Genomic DNA, 19505 nt, shown 5'->3' with positions numbered 1-19505 from the left:
TAAATAAAAATAGACATCTTCCAGTCTTACCTATCTCCTCTCGACTTCTCTCACCCGCAGAAAGTTTAAAAAATGTATAATGGTTTCCCAATAGATTTGAGAAAGCCTTTGTAGCTGTAGAAAGATTGTCTTTTTAATGTTCCTTAAAAAAATATAATATTAGAAATAATAATTAGACGGGTATATAATATTCCAATTTACTATAAGAAATAATTAGCTCTGAAATTTTATCTTTTTAGATGTTTATCCCAGGAGTAGCTGGCTAGAGGACAGACCCAAAATGAGTTGTTGAGAACAGTATTTGACCATAGCACGCTGTTCCTTCTTTAATTCTGGTGACTCCTACCGGCCTGTGTCCGTGTCGTAACCCAGCTTCACCCTGCAAAGTTGGCTATGCTGGCTCCAAGCCTCTAGCCTCCCACCTTGGACATACAGACAATCAAAGATTCTCTCTTAAAAATATATATATTATATTTATTTACATTATAAATTCTAATAGCAATATAGCAATCCAAAAAAATATCTGTACCTCTTACTTAATGCAGGAACAAGAGGACTGTTCTTCTGTCCTATGGATACCAATAAAGAGGGTAGTAGTCTCTCTCTCGATAAGTAGTAGTAACAGTTTCCTGTAGGAAATACAATAACAGATATTAAGAGTGACATTTCAAATTTATGCTCTATCTATATAAATAAAACGAAACTCATATTTTGTATATCTCTCAAAGGTTGGAGGCCAAAGGCCTGTAGATAGACTAACGGAACTTTACATTGGTGATTTATAAATGTATACAGAGTGTGATAGGATGGAGGAGTCAATTGCTTTTCTTCTCTCTTTTTCAATTACGACTTGGTATTGGTCCAATAAAGACCGAAACGTCGTCAATTCATTAGATTTGTAGGTTGGAAGTTTAATTTTCAGGCATGTTATTGTGACCAGTTGTCTGCAGGCATTTTTTCAGTTTTCATGGCATATAATTGCTTTCTTTATTGTGGACATTAAGTATTTGGCATTTGTGAAATCATATTTAACGTTTCCGATCGAATATTCTTTATATACAATTAAACATATACCAATCATTTTGTTGTTGTTTTATTTCGTTGAATAGGTACAGTTGGTATAGACCTTTTTTTTATATAAAACAGAAGGATTTGTTGTTCATTGATTAATAATTTTGTGGGTAAATGAATTAACTAGAATTTTCAACGATAAATACTGAAGCAAAAAAAATCATCATAAACTAAGTCAGCAACGACTGTGGTTCGCTCTTCGTCCTGACTCAGAGATTTCCTCATTGATATATACCTGGCCAAGATGGTGACACAGGTAACGCTGGTGGAGGTGCCCTAGCGCTTAGGACGTGCGATTCTGTGATTTTTTGTTTTGTATTTGAAGGGAGCGTTTGGTGGGGAGCTCCGTTATAGTTCTACCAGAGTGTATACGGGATTACGTTACCAACACCTGTGTTAATGCGGGATACGTTGCCAACACCAGAGTGTATGTGGGATACATTACCAACACCTGTGAGAAATTTCCACATCCATTAAGAATTCTTTAATATAATGTGCATAAATAATATTAGTGCTGTTTTGTATTAATTAAATATCAATTAAAATAATTTAGTTACTTATCAAGGGGCATGGACGTGACCAATTCACTCCAGAAACCGAAACTGTACTGCTACATCACAGAAATTAATTTCACACCCATATAATAATTTCAATTCAATACTCAATCTAACAGTCTCATTGAAACCATTAAAATACACTTCACTAAAATTAAACTAAATTATCAATTATCAAATGAATTAGAATATACTCCTCCTTCCAAATATTTATAAGTAACGTAGTAATTGAACGCGTCCCTTGCGCGGGAGGGAGAAGGAGAGAGGAGTAGCAGATCAAAACCTTCCCAACAATATATGTAAATTTTGTCAGTGTTACTTGAAGCGCATCGCTGGTATTTGAACTAATATATATACCTGTGTTGACGGATGACTTCGACCACGACAACAAAAGGGAAGTGCATATTTATCTGTCTCTACCTTTGTTCTTAGTAGGCCAATGTAAGACAGATTAGATGTAGATGGTTATGTAGCATGAGTCCCAGCCCTATGGGGTGAGTTATGTAGCATGAGTCCCAGCCCTATGGGGTGAGTTATGTGGCATGAGTCTCAGCCCTACTAGGTGAGTGTCATAAATCGAGTAGACTGATCATGCCTCAATAATCATAATAATAATAATAATTAGCGTAATTTGTGCGTAGCTTCATTGTAATGTTTCGATAGGCTGGAGTTGGGACTATACACTGTTACTGAAAAATTGTCATTCATGTTGAGGCGGCGTCACTAGAGAAACGACGTCATTACCCAGCGGGGCCCACTCATCTGTTCTAAACCTGTTCCATGTTGACTGTCTAAACCTTATAGTCCGATAAGAAGGCAATAAGTTATTCATACTAACAATTATTATACACTTTACTCAATAACCGTTTAATTATGGTTTAGTAAAATCAATAATAGGTTAACCGTTTAATTACGGTATTACCACATGTTATAATCATAACCACCGTTGTGTGCGAGTTTTTTTTATTTGTAAAAGTAAAAATATACAATAAAAAATTACAAATCCAGACAAAGTACATGACAAACGAACAGGAAGGAACCCTTATGGTCAGCAAGAAGTATACAAAACCATAAACGCGAGAACATGAATACAACACAAAAACAATACAAAACAATAAAAAATAAATACAATCAAGCACAAAACAGGAACTGCATGACTAACACAGAGAACACAAAGGCACACACAGAGTACACATACACATAACAAGCCAGTGACAAGAGGAAAACTAGGTAAAATAACACATGGGTTAGCAACACGGTAAAGCATGATGGAGAAACTCAGCCAAAAGGGCCACACACACAGGACAAAAAGCCCACACATACAGGAGCACAGGACCAAAACACGCAGGAACCGGTGGAACATAAGGCAAGACACACGCAGACACCAGAAAACAACGACCGGCATACACAGGATTCACTACAAATGACAAGGAAGTGTGTGAGGAATTGAATAAGAAATTCCAGGAGGTCTTCACCTTAGAGCAAGGAGAAATTCCAGAGGTAAGTGAGGGAATAGCTAACCAGGAACCACTGGAAGAGTTTGAGATTACCAGTGGGGAAGTAAGGAAGTGTTTACTAGAGTTGGACGTGACGAAGGCTATAGGCCCAGATGGAATCTCCCCTTGGGTTCTAAAGGAAGGAGCAAGAGAACTGTGCCTACCACTCTCCATCGTGTATAACAAATCACTGGCAACAGGGAAACTGCCAGATATTTGGAAAGCAGCTAACGTAGTCCCGATATACAAGAAAGGGGATAGACAGGAGGCACTGAACTACAGGCCAGTGTCCCTAACCTGCATACCATGCAAGCTGATGGAGAAGATTGTGCGAAAAAAACTAGTGGAGCATCTGGAGCGAAGGAACTTTGTAACACAGCATCAACATGGGTTCAGGGATGGCAGGTCCTGCCTCACAGGGTTACTTGAATTCTACGACCAGGCAACAAAAATAAGGCAAGAAAGAGAAGGGTGGGCAGACTGCATATTTTTGGATTGTCAGAAAGCCTTTGATACAGTGCCACACAAGAGGCTAGTGCGAAAGTTGGAGATGCAGGCTGGAGTGAGAGGGAAGGTACTCCGGTGGATAGAGGAGTACCTAAGCAACAGGAGACAACGAGTCTGTGTGAGGGGTGAGGTCTCAGATTGGCGAGAAGTCACAAGTGGAGTCCCGCAGGGGTCAGTCCTTGGACCTATACTGTTTCTGGTATATGTAAATGATCTCCCAGAGGGTATAGATTCGTTCCTCTCAATGTTTGCCGACGATGCAAAAATTATGAGGAGGATTGAAACAGAGGATGATAGTAGGAGGCTACAAGATGACCTGGATAGACTGAGTGAATGGTCCAACAAATGGCTGTTGAAGTTCAACCCGAGTAAATGCAAAGTAATGAAACTAGGCAGTGGAAACAGGAGGCCAGGCACAGGATACAGAATAGGAGATGAAGTACTTAATGAAACACAGAGAGAAAGATCTAGGAGTTGATATCACACCAAACCTGTCTCCTGAAGCCCACATAAAGAGAATAACGTCTGCGGCATATGCGAGGCTGGCTAACATCAGAACGGCGTTCAGGAACCTGTGTAAGGAATCATTCAGAATCTTGTATACCACATATGTAAGACCAATCCTGGAGTATGCGGCCCCAGCATGGAGCCCGTACCTTGTCAAGCACAAGACGAAGCTGGAAAAAGTCCAAAGGTATGCTACTAGATTAGTCCAAGAACTAAGAGGCATGAGTTATGAGGAAAGGCTGCGGGAAATGCACCTTACGACACTGGAAGACAGAAGAGTAAGGGGGGACATGATCACAACCTACAAAATCCTCAGGGGAATCGACCGGGTAAACAAGGATGAACTATTCAACACTGGTGGGACGCGAACAAGGGGACACGGGTGGAAGCAGAGTACCCAGATGAGCCACAGAGACGTTAGAAAGAACTTTTTCAGTGTCAGAGTAGTTAGTAAATGGAATGCATTAGGAAGTGATGTGGTGGAGGCTGACTCCATACACAGTTTCAAATGTAGATATGATAGAGCCCAATAGGCTCGGAAATCTGTACACCAGTTGATTGACGGTTGAGAGGCGGAACCAAAGAGCCAGAGCTCAACCCCCGCAAGCACAATTAGGTGACAATTAGGTGAGTACAGGAACCGGAAAAGCAGCCACACCTACACACAACAGGATGAAACACCGGAACGCACAGGAACCAAGAAAAAAAGTCCACAACCACACCCAGCACACAAGAAAAACACCGGAACATGCAACAAGGAACACAAAACACTTAAAAACTAAACACCAAGGGCGCACACACACACACACAAGGAGCAGCACAAAAAACGCAACACACGCAAAAACACACCTCACCTTGCCGATGAAGCCCGTAGAAAGGGGGGGGGGGGAGGGAAGACCCACAACCTAAAAGACCAAATCACCCAACAATCTACCTCCCAAAACCCAACCCGACCACACCAATACACCGATCTATCCCTTGACCCCTCTATCAGCCCCAAAGCATCACCCTGAACATACGCATCAGTGAACTAACCAATAAACTCCACCGGAAAAACACGCCGCAACCACCACCACGTGAAACGCAAACACCCCTGCAGAAAACCCAGAATCCGACAAACCCCATATCCCTCCAAACGCCCAACCCACACGCAAAACACATAATCTGCCATCAAGACATTCGGGGTGTTCGAGCCGCTGGGAGCCCTGGGGAAAAGAAAGAAACAGGAACCGCAAAGCATCACCTCTAAACCCTGGCCCACAGAACACCTCAAGCTCATCATGCAACCAATCAACTAAGCCCTGAACCCGCAATCAAAAATAAAACATATGCTTCTGCGTCTCAACCAACCCACAATGCGCAAACGCCGCAGAAGAACGCAACCCAAGCATACACAAACGATCATTCGACAGCAACGCCTCATGCAGCATACGAAGGAGAAACTCAAGCTGTTTTGGAGCCAGATGCCACCCACCCAAAAGCTACCAAATCCCCCCCCCCCCAACCAGGACGGAAACAAGCCCTCGACCCAATGTAGCATCACGACGAAGGAGAGTCCCAAAAAAAAACTCGACACGACATGAACAAAAACCCCAGAACACGACAGAGTGCTCGCAGAATCCCAACTGCCCACGAATACAGAAAGCAGGCATACAAAAGGCGACCTCACAACCAGCCTCCAACTCCAGCAAATAACTAAGCCTAACCGAACATAAAGTAAACACCAAGGGCATTGAGACCCCCCCCCCCACCCACCTCCAAATACTGATGCAACAAAACCCAAAACAAGGCCATCGCCTTGGTAAAAACCTCAGGAATGCCAACACCCCTTCCTCTACCCGCAAAACCATGGAGGAGTGACGAACCAGATGATACTTCCCATAGCACACATACCGATACACTCTACACTCCAAACCACGAGCACGCTACCGATCCAAGGGGAAGCACCGACCCAAAAACCACACCCTTGAAAGAACTTTACTGGTAACAACAATCGCCCATTGATAAACCGTCAACGGACGCGAAGACGACAAACCAACTGCCACCTCAACCGACCAAGACACAACGTCCCAATTATAAGCCAAAGATCGATCATACGAGCTAAACCAAGTAACCCTGAGAACCCGAAGTGACCAGACCTCCGGAAACCACAATCCTGCCCACATCGAACGGGAGGCCCAGCACTCCAGCCTTATCAGACAGGACTTATCCTTATTAACGAGGGCTCCCGTGACCAGCTCAAAACGCCGAACAAAGTCCTAAACCACACCAACAGAGCCCTCGGTTGCCACGAACAGCACCGTATCATTAGCATACCCACAGATCCGTAAACAGAGACCGGCGGGCAGTCTTGGAGGAACCACCAAAGCACAGGACTTCACTGTACAAAACAAGGCTCCTGAAAAATAACATAAAGGAGCATAGATAAAGGACATCCCTGCCTCACTGACTGAACAGGTCAGTGAGGCAGGGACACAAAAGGGATACTAAAAAAACATTAATGCATACATAACTACGACAACGGGCATACATCACATACGTACCCAAGAAACAAACAACGGAGGAAACCCAAACCTCTCCATAGCCAGCAAGACAAAGCTAAACGAAACAAAGGTTGAACGCCTTCGACCAATCTGAGCTGAGCATCGCCGCAGGCAGACGAAGCTCAGAGGTACACAGAATCATATCACAGATAAGAGTATTGCAATGAAGCTAAGGCCTCTCTGGAATGCCACAAAATTGCTCAACCGAAACCACAAAACCAATAACATCCTGACACCGACCCGCTAGCAGCTTCGAGATGACATTATAATCAACATTCAACAAGGTGATCAGTCTCCAATTAAATAGAAAACGCAAATCATCCGGCTTCGGAAGCAACCGAACAACCCCATCACACTGGGACGTGGATAAACAACAGGTCTGGAAACAATAACGCACCACCTCAAAAAAAAGCCTCATCACAGGGAGCCCATCCGAACCAGGCACCGTGCCAGACTGGAAAGACCGCATCACACCCCAAAGCTCAGCCAACGACACGTCCCCTTACCAAAGTAAAACAGACTGCAGCCGACCACCCAGGTGAGCAGCGACGCAAAAGGAAAGCCGCCAGATCCTCATCCACCCCTACCTCCTCATACTGCGTCCCCAACTCTTGCTGCACAAATAACAGGACCCCATCCGTGTTAAAAAAAAACAGAACTGTCTGGATGATGGAGGCCAGTAAAAAGAACAGTCTCTCGAAGGGCCTTCTCCTTCCACAGAAGAAAGGGAGAAAACCATTCACCAGATACGTGCTCATCCACACGAGCCCCAAGCCGAACCATTCCGCCAACTCCTCCCTTAAACCACAAATGCACTCCTTACACACAGAAATATCATCAAAACAATCAACCCCACTATTAAGTAACACATACAACAAAGTCAAACACGCATGCAGAAAGTACAACAAACCAAACCTCCCCGCCGCCTCACGTTTTGCAACCACAACAAAGAAAGACATGAATTCCACCTTGTACCACTCCCATAAGTCTAACACAGACGAAAACGACGAAAACTCGCAGTTCTGAACAACATGCTCTGCCCACCTCCCTCGAAACTCATCACTCACTCAAGGACAATGCAGCAACCAACATTTTAATTTCCACCAACCCTGCCCCACACGTTCCTGACTACGAACAGCAACATGCACCATCACCAAACAATGATCAGAAAAGGCAACTGGAACCGTACGAAACGCAAAAACAGAACCCTCCCGCCTATGAACTTAAAAACGATTCACCTTGGAATACACCCTGGGCAGCAAAGGTGAATTCCAGTTCACCACCAAACATGAGTGCAGTATTGCGAAACCCACAACTCTGTAAGGTGGAAACTAACGCCCTAGAAACGTTCTACAGATGCGCACTATTGCAATCCCGCACCTGAGTGACAATTAAAATCGCCTCCCAAAACCATGCCCTTCGTGTTATGACTCAGGAAGGGCAACAGCCCACCCCAGAAAAGCTCCTTCTTCCCGGCAACGTGCCGCACGATAAGGAGCGTATACAGTCAATTAGGGAAATCTCCACCCCTAGGTACCACACACGAAAGAATAGCACCAGGCTATTTCATCCAACTCCGTGTGAAGCTCAGGACGCTCTTCGGGAGAACAGCATCAGCGTGCCACAGCAGCCCCAGCCATTGAACCCCCCTCCCCCTCCCGCTCTCTTGATGGAAGGACCTCTGTCCGAGGAACGCATCCGTGCCTCTTGCTTATAATGGGGCTGCTCCGATGCTGCCACCGGGAAGGCCCTCTAGAGCCACAAGAGGATCTCAGTGCCTCTGGAGCAGTAGCAACCACGCCAGACGCACCACCACCAGACGAGGGGGCAACACCACACGGAGGACCCCGAAGGATCGCATCCCCCACTCACACACGCCGGACCAACCTCCACAGGCGCACCTATCTCCACGTCAGCAACAGTTGAATACTGATGAACCTCCACAGTAATGACCTGCACAGGAAGCGAGGCCGCTGCATCGGATACCAATGGGTCAGGTGGGCCAAACTGCTGAACAGATGGAGTAGGACCAGACAAATCAGAAGGCACCACCTTCGAGGAGGGGTCGCGGAGGTAAACCACAGCCCCCGCAACACCAGGCTTGACCCCCCCAACCTCCAAGGGGGGTATGCCACTCTCCTGAAAGAGGGCCAGGCTTCCCACCCCGGACGCATTGCAATCGGCCGCAAGATGCCCGTGCAAACCACACCAAAAATAGGTGTGAGGTTGATCCTCGTAGAAAACCTTCAAGTTGAAGTCGTAGAACAAGACCTGAGACGGAACAGCAGGCATCAAATGCATTCCAAGCATCTGCACACCGGTCCTCAAGCCCATCAGCCGGCCAGAATGGAGACGATTTATGCAGTGGGTGAACACCGTACCATACCGGGAGAACCAGGTGCGAAGGACCTCCTCAGGAAAATCCAAGGAAACTCCATGAATGCTGACAAATACCGGTGACACACACTGGTCCATCACCACCACAGTACTTGCAGAGCCCGGGAGCTGGAAAGAGTGCTCTGCAAAATCACCCAAGAAGCGTTAATATGGAGCAGGTGCAGAGAACTTGACCATCACACGCCTGTCAGAGATCTTCTCAAGTCCGTAAATTGAAGTCAATTCCACGCGGAAAACATTCAAAAGCGCCACCTCCACCATCGTCCAATCAATAACGCCTGCTGCCCCCACCGGCTAGCCGGCACACCACACACCAACAACAGTGACCTGCTCGCACCACGTGTCAGCCAACAACTAAAGAGCACCAACGCTGTTACTACACCCTCCGACACGCAGGCAGGCAATTCCAAGTATGGGAAGTGGAAGTTTATCGGTAGGATAAACATTAAAAACATAGTCCTCTTTTGAAGAAATAGATAGTCATAATTAATTTAATGAACAATAAATGATAAATAAATTAAGTATATTCCCACCGATAAGATTTCCCTATAACAGCAGAGTGCATGGAGATTATTGGTCAATGTTGGATTGGCTACCAGTTCGGTGTCTCCAGGCTCGTAGTGGATTCAAGAGAATTCAGGACGCTTGTTCAAAATCCATGCTGCTCCAAAGATTTTCTCAACTAAGCCACAATTTTTGCCGGCAATTAGAACAATATTTTGAGACAACGCAATATGTAACTGTCAATATATATATGGGTATTATTTTAATTGTTAGAAAAAAATGATGAATGGTTTAATGTTCCAATTCAGGGGTTTTAATACCAGCACAATAGCTTGCTGAAAAACCCGTCCTCTCGAATTTTGACAAATTTTGACGTCGCATTTTGACGTATAAATCTTCAAAGGCCAAAAACGTATGTATTAAAAATCATAGCAGCTAGCAAAATTGACGCGAATTCCTGTTATCTTTACGTGGGTCCTTGGTTAGGTTTGGGACAATTTAGTGCATCATTTTAGTGACGTTATGAACACTCAAGAGGATGGGATGTACTGATACTTCAACAAGCGAGTCTAAATGAATTCAAAGAACAGCCACTTATATTAAAATGATGGGACTGCACGATGTATATACAGATGAAAGAGTACAGCACTTCCTTCCACCCTGGCAGATAGTGCCTTTTGACATCCTGACTCCTGCATACCCCACCAAGAAACTAATCACAAACAACCCTCATGCTCAGCTTGCTGCTAAATTAAGCACCATAGAACACATTCACAATATACGAGCTGAAAACAACATAGCACAGACCATATACACTGACGGATCACTCAATACAGCTACAGGGAGGGCAGAAAGTGCTGTTATTGCTCATCAGCCAGATGGCACCACAATTCAAAAGAATATCCGAATTAGTAACTGGGCATCCACAATGCAAGCTGAGTTGTTAGCAATACATGTAGCACTCGAAATTATTAACAACACTTAAGTAGACTGCTTAATTATTTTTAACTCCGTTTCCTCGCTACGAACAATAAACAGTATGCCATCAAGTAATAACGTGCTTGTCTTGGAAACTAGACGTAGATATATAAGAATACTTAGCAAGATGGTAAATGTAAAAATGTTGTGGATTCCTTCTCACATTGGCCTGCAGGAACATGACAAAGTTGACGCCCATGCTAAGGCTGCAGTAAATAAAGAGTATTGAACGGAATCTTGAGTTACCAAATAGGTCCCTTAATAGTGTCATGAGACGAGAACTCCTGGATGAATTTGAAGAAAGTAGAACAGTGCAAACTGGAACTAGCAGGTTCATTGTTCATCACAATGAAATGTGTGAAGTAAAACAGGTGTATGGGTCAAGTAACAAAGTAAGTAAACTAACAAATGTTGTCACAGCTCGAATAAGACTTGGCTACAAGTATCTCTGGCAGTTCAGCTTGTATAGGGATTGAGGTGAAGTGTAAAGTGTGTGGACAAGACAGGGACACACACTCGAACACTGTATCTTGGATTGTAGTAAAATTGAGCCATTTAGAGATAAATCTTAGCTCACTGTGTATAATATGGCAACCCTATCATTATACACCTTGGATAAATTACCTGAAATCCTTGCACTGTATCCATATTTCGCTTCCAGTAGATAAACGACATATGAGATTAGGAAACAAGTAGTGTATTGTGAGGACTAATAATAAACAGAAGCTCCCCTAAGATGTAATATCTCCATTAGTCAAACTATTATGTATTAATGATAAGACCTACCATTAATGTATAATGACTTACTGTAAATATATAGCTCTTGAAATAGCACTTTCTCTGTAACTAGCTGACATTGTAACTATAAGGTGTGAAGAATAGATGAAATTGTTTATGTAATATTCTAAGATGAGGTCTGATAAAGACCTTTTGTGCCCTCTGTAATGCTTTTTGCACTACCGCTCACAGAATGAGTATGGGGTGCACAATAAACTAGCCGCCACCGGCGGCAACAATCAAAAAATAAATCCTGCAAACTTACATTAGTGCCCAACATAGTCCAGAACTGAAGGATACTTTTAACATACATGCACCTAGGAGCTGGTTCCGCACCCCCGGTGCATATGGTCCTTGTCTTGATTGTTTATATGAGTATAATGAGGAATTAAACATTTTAGATAGAACACGACACGACGCCTGACGTATATAATTAGATCAGACTCTTGACTTGGGTGAACATGTCCACACTTTAATTACCTTCCTTCATCCTAATTCTAACGTTTTCCTATAAGCGATTTTTACCACTAGAATGAAGTTTTACGGTAATCCCAATGTACATTAGAATTACCTAATGAGTAATCCTCATCTCTGGTTTTGTTTGTGTTCATATTTTGTATTAACTATGAATGTCTTTATGTTCTCACCTAGTTGTGCTTGCGCTTTGGGGTTGAGCTTTGGCTCTTTGGTCCCACCTCCCCAGTATGAATGTGCATGTGAGTCAGTATAATCCATTGGTGATCACAAAAATTTCCCATTAACAGCTATTTTCATTAAAGATTTTTTAATTTACAGTTATTTAATTTACAACATTTTTTCTTAATTGCCATTCGGCATGAGCAAACCCTGGAAAACCTGTGCGAGAGAACTCTTTGCTGATAATTATGTTGAGGAGGATCTCATTCCCAATGAGGACGTGACGGCCGTCGCTCAGCAGGGCAGAAACATTTTGTAGGAATTCGTAGATGTTCCTGTACTCGATGCGTCCTTTAGATCCAGCCTCAAACACCTCGCGATATATTCCGGACTGGACAGACTGAAAAAATAACCAAGAAATATTTATTTAAAGAGAGAGACATTGAATGAGATATGAATTATTATTGGTGTCTTTATATATATATATATATATATATATATATATATATATATATATATATATATATATATATATATATATATATATATATATATATATATATATATATATATATATATATATATATATATTGGTAGCAGTCTTTCCTGTAGACATATATTATTAAATATGACCGAAAAAGTAAGAGTAAAAATTCTAACACGAATTTTCTCAATATTTCTTATGTTTCTTTTCACTGTTAATGGTAATTGAAAAATCAATTCTCCAAAATTCATTTTTATTTCTAATCTGACGTGACACTTTAATGCGTTTCGTAATAACTTATTACATTTTCAAAGACATTAGTTTAGACACACACAACTATAACCTGCAAACACTAAACAGAGTTTAAACAGCTTTAATTTTATACCTGCATTTGTGTGAGGTGATATGTTACAACAGTTTTGGATGAGGTGAAAACAAACTTTCAACACAAGACAGAACACGAAACAATGATTATAATATTTTGTAAGTTAAAGGGAAGAATGGAAGTAACTGCAAAGAGCCTATTGGCCCATATTTCTTGATGCTTCTATATTGGTGGGGAGTCTTGAAGTGGGTAGAATATAGTTGTGCATTAATTGGCTGTTAATTGCTGGTGTCGACTTCTTAATGTGTAGTGCCTCACAGATATCAAGCCGCCTGCTATCGCTGTATCTATCGATGATTCCCGTGTTTTTTGTTAAGAGTTCTCTGGTGATGGTCTGGTTGTTGGAAGAGATTATATGTTCCTTAATGGAGCCCTGTTGCTTATGCATCGTTAATCGCCTGGAAAGAGATGTTGTTATCTTTCCAATATACTGAATTCTTTGAAGCTTACAGTCCCCAAGTGGGCATTTGAAGGCATAGACGACATTGATCTCTTTTAAAGCGTTCTGCTTTGTGTCTGGAGACTTTCTCATGAGTAGGATGGCCGTTTTCTTGGTTTTATATATATATATATATATATATATATATATATATATATATATATATATATATATATATATATATATATATATATATATATATATATATATATATATATTATTAAATATGACCGAAAAAGTAAGATTAATCATTCTAACACGAATTTTCTCAATCTGTCGTACATTTCTTTTCACTGTTGGAGGTAAATCAAAAATCAACTCTCCAAAATTCATTTTTATTTCTAGTCTGTCGCGACACGAGCGCGTTTCGTAAAACTTATTACATTTTCAAAGACTTTAGTTCACAAATACACAACTGAATAGAACTTACGCATCTCCGATTTTATATCTACATTTGAGTGAGGTGGAAGGGGTGATGTGGCATTAACACAAGACAGAACAAGATGTGGCATTAATAGGGTATTAATTTCATCAACACAAGACAGAACAAGAGGTGATATTAATAGGGTATTAATTTCATCAACACAAGACAGAACACGAAACAATGGATATTTAATAGAAGTGTTTGTAGAAAGCCTATTGGTCCATATTTCTTGATGCTTCTATATTGGAGCGGAGTCTTGAGGTGGGTAGAATATAGTTGTGCAATAATTGGCTGTTGATTGCTGGTGTTGACTTCTTGATGTGTAGTGCCTCGCAAACGTCAAGCCGTCTGCTATCGCTGTATGTATCTACACTAAGGAAACAAACATAGGAATGTGCCTAAATGCCAACAGCGACTGCCCAGACAGGTACAAGAGGAGTGTTGTTAACGCATATGTCGACCGTGCTCTCAGCCACAGCTCAGAATGGAAGCAAGTCGACGAAGAACTCTGTAGGGTAAGGCAGGTCCTAGTCAATAACGGCTTCTCCAATGAATACTGATGAACGACGTTATATATATATATATATATATATATATATATTAGTATATTTTGGTAGCAGTCTTTCCTGTAGACATATATTATTAAATATGACCGAAAAAGTAAGATTAATAATTCTAACACGAATTTTCTCAATCTTTCGTACATTACGCTTCACTGTTGGAGGTAAATCAAAAATCACTTCTCCAAAATTCATTTTTATTTCTAGTCTGACGCGACACGCGCGCGTTTCGTAAAACTTATTACATTTTCAAAGACTTCACAAATACACAACTGATTAAAACTTACGTATCTCTGATTTTATATCTACATTTGAGTGAGGTGGGAGGGGTGATGTGGCATTAACACAAGACAGAACAAGAGGGGATATTAATAGGGTATTAAAAGTATCAACACAAGACAGAACAGAAACAATGGGTATTGAATAGAAGTGTTTGTAGAAAGCCTATTGGTCCATATTTCTTGATGCTTCTATATTGGAGCGGAGTCTTGAGGTGGGTAGAATATAGTTGTGCAATAATTGGCTGTTGATTGCTGGTGTTGACTTCTTGATGTGTAGTGCCTCGCAAACGTCAAGCCGCCTGCTATCGCTGTATCTATCGATGATTTCTGTGTTGTTTACTAGGATTTCTCTGGCGATGGTTTGGTTATGGGAAGAGATTATATGTTCCTTAATGGAGCCCTGTTGCTTATGCATCGTTAAACGCCTAGAAAGAGATGTTGTTGTCTTGCCTATATACTGGGTTTTTTGGAGCTTACAGTCCCCAAGTGGGCATTTGAAGGCATAGACGACGTTAGTCTCTTTTAAAGCGTTCTGTTTTGTGTCTGGTGAGTTTCTCATGAGTAGGCTGGCCGTTTTTCTGGTTTTATAGTAAATCGTCAGTTGTATCCTCTGATTTTTGTCTGTAGGGATAACGTTTCTATTAACAATATCTTTCAGGACCCTTTCCTCCGTTTTATGAGCTGTGGAAAAGAAGTTCCTGTAAAATAGTCTAATAGGGGGTATAGGTGTTGTGTTAGTTGTCTCTTCAGAGGTTGCATGGCTTTTCACTTTCCTTCTTATGATGTCTTCGATCAAACCATTGGAGAAGCCGTTATTGACTAGGACCTGCCTTACCTACAGAGTTCTTCGTCGACTTGCTTCCATTCTGAGCTGTGGCTAAGAGCACGGTCGACGTATGCGTTAACAACACTCCTCTTGTACCTGTCAGGGCAGTCGCTGTTGGCATTTAGGCACATTCCTATGTTTGTTTCCTTAGTGTAGACTGAACTTGAAACCGGCCATATACTGCAGGTATGTTGACGACATTTTTACACAGGTACCTGATGTCAGACATCTGCAGGAGCTGAAGGAGGCATTTGAGCAGAGTTCCGTGCTGCGTTTCACTTACGAGACGGAAAAGGATGGGAAGCTGCCTTTTCTAGATGTAACAGTCATGGAAAAGGGCGGAGGTTTCCACACTGCAGTCTACACTAAGGAAACAAACATAGGAATGTGCCTAAATGCCAACAGCGACTGCCCAGACAGGTACATGAGGAGTGTTGTTAACGCATATGTCGACCGTGCTCTCAGCCACAGCTCAGAATGGAAGCAAGTCGACGAAGAACTCTGTAGGGTAAGGCAGGTCCTAGTCAACAACGGCTTCTCCAATGGTTTCGTCGAAGACATCATAAGAAGAAAAGTGAAACGCCATGCAACTTCTGAAGAGACAACTAACACAACACCTATACCCCCTATTAGACTATTTTACAGGAACTTCTTTTCCACAGCTCATAAAACGGAGGAAAGGGTCCTGAAAGATATTGTTAATAGAAACGTTATCCCAACAGACAAAAATCAGAGGATACAACTGACGATTTACTATAAAAGCAGAAAAACGGCCAGCCTACTCATGAGAAACTCTCCAGACACAAAGCAGAACGCTTTAAAAGAGACCAACGTCGTCTATGCCTTCAAATGCCTTCTTGGGGACTGTAAGCTCCAAAAAACCCAGTATATAGGCAAGACAACAATCTCTTTCTAGGCGTTTAACGATGCATAAGCAACAGGGCTCCAAAAAGGAACATATAATCTCTTCCCACAATCAAACCATCGCCAGAGAAATCCTAGTAAACAACACAGAAATCATCGATAGATACAGCAATAGCAGACGGCTTGACTTTTGCGAGGCACTACACATTAAAAAGTCAACACCAGCAATCAACAGCCAATTAATGCACAACTATATTCTACCCACCTCAAGACTCCGCTCCAATATAGAAGCATCAAGAAATATGGACCAATAGACTTTCTACAATCACTTCCATTCAATACCCATTGTTTCGTGTTCTGTCTTGTGTTGATGAATTTAATACCCTATTAATACCACCTCACCCCATCCACCTCACTCAAATGTAGATATAAACAAATCGGAGATGTGTAAGTTCTATTCAGTTGTGTATGTGTAAAGTCTTTGAAAATGTAATAAGTTTTGCGAAACGCGCTCAAGTGTCGCGTCAGACTAGAAATAAAAATGAATTTTGGAGAATTGATTTTTGAATTACCACCAACAGTGAAAGGGAATGTACGAAAGATCGAGAAAATTCGTGTTAGAATTATTAATATTACTTTTTCGGTCATATTTAATAATATATATATATATATATATATATATATATATATATATATATATATATATATATATATATAAAGAAACAAAGAAACAAAGCAAAGAAACTGGCAAAGTTTTCCTGGCAAAGAAACTCAATGAACTCCTAACTCCATACACTCCAAGTAAGTTTAGTCTACAATCATCAGCAGATTTCCTAGAATTGATCAAATCTACCCAGCCCGATGGAATCAGCGCTTCCCTGGACGTTGAATCCCTTTTTACCAACGTCCCAGTCGACACAACCATAGGAATGATACTGGACAGAGTATACAGAGACGAGAGCACCCCCAAATTAGACATACCTGAGCCACACTTGAAAAGTCTTCTCGAAGCATGTACAAAGGAAGCCCCTTTCATCAGTCCACAAGGAGACATGTATTTACAAATAGACGGAGTAGCAATGGGCTCCCCCTTAGGAGTTTTATTTGCTAATTTTTATATGGGAACCATCGAAGATAGGGTCTTCAGTAGCAGACAAAAACCAACTGTATACTGCCGTTATGTAGATGACATATTCGTAATAGTAAAATACTCAGATGAACTAATTGACCTAAAAAGACACCTAGAGAGAGAGTCAGTACTCCGATTTACACATGAAAATAGTGAAAATAACAGTCTGCCATTCTTGGATGTACTAATAACAAAAACAGGAACCTCTTTAAGCACCAACGTATATACCAAGCCCACCAACATAGGATTATGCCTGAACGGTAGAAGTGAGTGCCCCCAAAGATACAAAGCCAGTGTTCTCAATGCTTATATTCGTCGAGCGCTTACCCACTGCTCTGAATGGAGCAACGTGAGTAGAGAGTTTGAAAGAGTAACTCAGGTATTGGTGAACAACGGATATAGCAACGCGGAAATAAACGCTGCTATAAGAAGACACTTGGACCGTTGGTATAATTCAGAACCTAGAGCAGAAACCACAACACCCCCAATAAAATTATATTACAAATCAACCATGCACAGTGAACATATAAAAGAGGAAAGAATAATGAAAGAAATAATCCGTAAAGGAGTAAAAAGCACTACTCCTAACCAAAACATAAACCTGATAATATTCTACAAAACCAAGAAGACTTCCGAACTCCTTATCAAAAACAGCCCGAAGCCGACGGAGAACCCTCTACAGCAGTCAAGCGTTGTATACATGTACACTTGCCCCCACGAAGGATGTAACCTTCAATGTAAGTACATAGGTATGACGTCGACCAAGCTGACGAGGCGTTTGACATGCCATCTTCAATCTGGTGCCCCTAGGAATCACATGAGACAAGCCCATGACATTACTCTAACAAGAGAAATGTTGAACAAGAATACTTGCATAATAGACAAAACCCAAGATTCAAGAAGATTACAAATTCTTGAGGCAATTCACATAAGAATAGAGCGACCTACCATGAACACCCAAATCACGGAACTATTTACTCTACCCACCATGAGAGTAAGGACAAGACAAGAACATATCGATGCCAACACAGAAGACAATGTCCAACATAACAGGCCAATTACACTGGATTAATCTTTGTGTTTAGATAGGAGATGCCTCGTATGGGCCAATAAGCCTTCTGCAGCCCCTATGTTTATCCCTTATGTATCCCCCCATGTTTTTCACCTTCATTGTATTATCACCTGACCTAATGCGGGTATAAAATCAACTAGTATTGTAAGATCTGTTCACTTGAGAATGAACCATGGAGGTTCGAAACGTCGTGCAAATTATACAAATAAGTGTAATACACTCTATAGTAAATCACTTCTTTTCTTCACCTTAAAAGTACGAAAATGAGTTTTGGAGAACTCCTATTCCAATTAAGCCCTGATGCTAAGAAAATAGTTAGAGGGATAGAAGCCCTAACCTAGAAAATAATAAATACAGAATATGCGGTCATATTCAATGAAACATGTTTGAAAGAAAACCTGCTGCCAGTATACACCAATATATATATATATATATATATATATATATATATATATATATATATATATATATATATATATATATATATATATATATATATATATATGTCGTACCTAGTAGCCAGAACGCACTTCTCAGCCTACTATGCAAGGCCCAATTTGCCTAATAAGCCAAGTTTTCATGAATTAATTGTTTATCGGCTACCTAACCTACCTAACCTAACCTAACCTAACTTTTTCGGCTACCTAACCTAATAGCCAGAACGCACTTTTCAGCCTACTATGCAAGGCCCGATTTGCCTAATATGCCAAGTTTTCCTGAATTAATATATTTTCTCTATTTTTTTTCTTATGAAACGATAAAGCTACCCATTTCATTATGTATGAGGTCAATTTTTTTTATTGGAATTAAAATTAACGTAGATATATGACCGAACCTAACCAACCCTACCTAACCTAACCTAACCTATCTTTATAGGTTAGGTTAGGTTAGGTAGCCGAAAAAGCTAGGTTAGGTTAGGTTAGGTAGGTTAGGCAGTCGAAAAACAAATATTTCTTGAAAACTTGGCTTATTAGGCAAATCGGGCCTTGCATAGTAGGCTGAGAAGTGCGTTCTGGCTACTAGGTCGACATATATATATATATATATATATATATATATATATATATATAT

The 19505-nt window shown here is 41.2% G+C and overlaps 1 protein-coding gene across 1 annotated transcript in view; it reads right to left on the bottom strand.

Annotated features, from left to right (window-relative positions):
• LOC123749429 (probable glutamate receptor) overlaps positions 1-19505 on the bottom strand; it is a 139097-nt gene that overhangs the window by 41907 nt on the left and 77685 nt on the right. The window contains exons 10-11 of the mRNA XM_045731522.1: positions 12190-12370; positions 530-629 (exon numbers count right to left, since the gene is read on the bottom strand). Coding sequence (XP_045587478.1) covers positions 530-629; positions 12190-12370 — 281 coding nt within the window. The remainder of the gene's footprint in view (positions 1-529; positions 630-12189; positions 12371-19505) is intronic.

The sequence above is a fragment of the Procambarus clarkii genome, chromosome 4, assembly GCF_040958095.1.
Source record: "Procambarus clarkii isolate CNS0578487 chromosome 4, FALCON_Pclarkii_2.0, whole genome shotgun sequence".
NCBI classification, from domain to species: domain Eukaryota; kingdom Metazoa; phylum Arthropoda; class Malacostraca; order Decapoda; family Cambaridae; genus Procambarus; species Procambarus clarkii.
This window is presented reverse-complemented; position numbering and strand designations above follow the sequence as displayed.